At 36.6% G+C, this 1,561-nt stretch overlaps 1 protein-coding gene across 1 annotated transcript; it reads left to right on the top strand.

Moving 5' to 3' along the window:
* The first annotated feature begins 961 nt into the window (after positions 1-961).
* On the top strand, positions 962-1,561 carry LOC142162199 (uncharacterized). Its single transcript, XM_075218522.1, has one exon. The coding sequence runs from the start codon at positions 962-964 to the stop codon at positions 1,559-1,561; it is 600 nt and encodes a 199-aa protein (XP_075074623.1).

The following is a 1,561-nucleotide window of genomic DNA, read 5'->3' as shown; positions in this document are numbered from 1 at the left end:
TGCTTTAAAGTAGAGGGCTTCATTTTACAGCAGTAACTACCAGAGGATCCCTCCAACTCCAAGTACGCATCAATTTTACTGCAGAATAGATAGAAATGGGTTTTGGGGGGGGCGGAGGGAACTGCAATAGAATATCTCTGGATAATTTAAACTAATACGTCAAGGATCGATCTCAAAAGAGTCTGGAGAACAGAATCCACAATATAACAAAAGAGTGTTCAGCTTCTTATTATTAAGCAGCACAATACAAGAAGTCCAATTGTTTCCCTCTTATCTGATTTGCTAGTGGTATTATTAATCAACGATTAACTATTTTCCTAGCTTAATTTCTAGTGGTATACAGATTTTGAAGGGAAAAAAAAAACACGTCAGATGTGTACAGACCGGGTAATACAGCATCCAATGGTTCTCCATAAAATAAAAGAAAAAGGAAAAGAAATTTAGCGCATAATTCAAATATAACCAGTACATGATCTTCAAAAAGCATATATTGCAGAAACATACTAAAGGCAAAATGCATATGTTGAGACTGGTAGTTAGTTGTAGTGGTGTAGTTGTGTGTCCAGTTGTTAATGAGCTATCATTAGTGTAGAATTAAGTTAAGAAGTTAGTTAGTTAGTTAGTTAGTTACTTATGTGTATAAATAGGGAGTATTATCTTTCATTTCTAGATGCTACTGTAACTCAGCTTTGATTCAATGTGAATACAGTCTTCTCCTTCTCTCAGTCGCTCATTTCCTCTCAATGCATCTCCATGGCTGATCTCCATTAACATGGTATCAGAGCTCAGGTGAAGCTCCTCTGTCCAGCAATTAGGAGAAGGTTGATGTGAAGAGAAGCTAGTTAAAATTCTCACGAATTGAACTCAATTTCACACTCTGTGTTTGAATCTGTGATCTACAGAGAATTCCTCTGTAATCCAATCTCAACAGTTATCATTTTTGTTGTTATTGATCCCTACAATGGCTGTTGACGGAACTTCCTCTAGTCCAGCTGCTCCAACACCAGATCAGAATGTATATTTAGTTCATCATCATCATCCACTCTACATTCACCCGTCTGATACACAAGGTACAATTTTCATCTCAATTCAACTTCAAGGTCCTGAGAATTATTCACTGTGGAGTAGATCTATGAAGATTGTTCTGCATGGTAAAAACAAGTTAGGTTTTGTGCTAGGAACATGTAGAAAACATATGTTTGATCCTAGTTTACATGAGCTATGGGATAGGTGTAATGCTATTATGTTGGCCTGGATAATAAATACTGTGGCTCCAAATCTGCTTAGTTCTGTAATATACACCTCTGATGCTCACAAGGTTTGGGAAGATCTTCGTGAGAGATTTGATAAAGTCAATGCATCTAGATCCTTCTACTTACACAACGAAATTGGGAAACTAACACAATGTTCATTGTTAGTGTTTGAAAATTTTTCAAAACTGAGAGAGTTGTGGGATGAATATGAGGCTTTAGTTCCTCCTCCTTCATGTGGTTGTCCAGAATCTAGGAAAAATGTAGAACATTATCAACTTGGAAAGTTGTATCAGTTCTTACTAGCCTAA

This window comes from Nicotiana tabacum, chromosome 7 (assembly GCF_000715075.1).
Source record: "Nicotiana tabacum cultivar K326 chromosome 7, ASM71507v2, whole genome shotgun sequence".
NCBI classification, from domain to species: Eukaryota; Viridiplantae; Streptophyta; class Magnoliopsida; order Solanales; family Solanaceae; genus Nicotiana; species Nicotiana tabacum.
This window is presented reverse-complemented; position numbering and strand designations above follow the sequence as displayed.

What these genes read in the sequence shown, in the direction of transcription:
- LOC142162199 (XM_075218522.1), top strand. Translation starts at nt 962, where the DNA reads ATGGCTGTTGACGGAACTTCCTCTAGTCCAGCTGCTCCAACACCAGAT.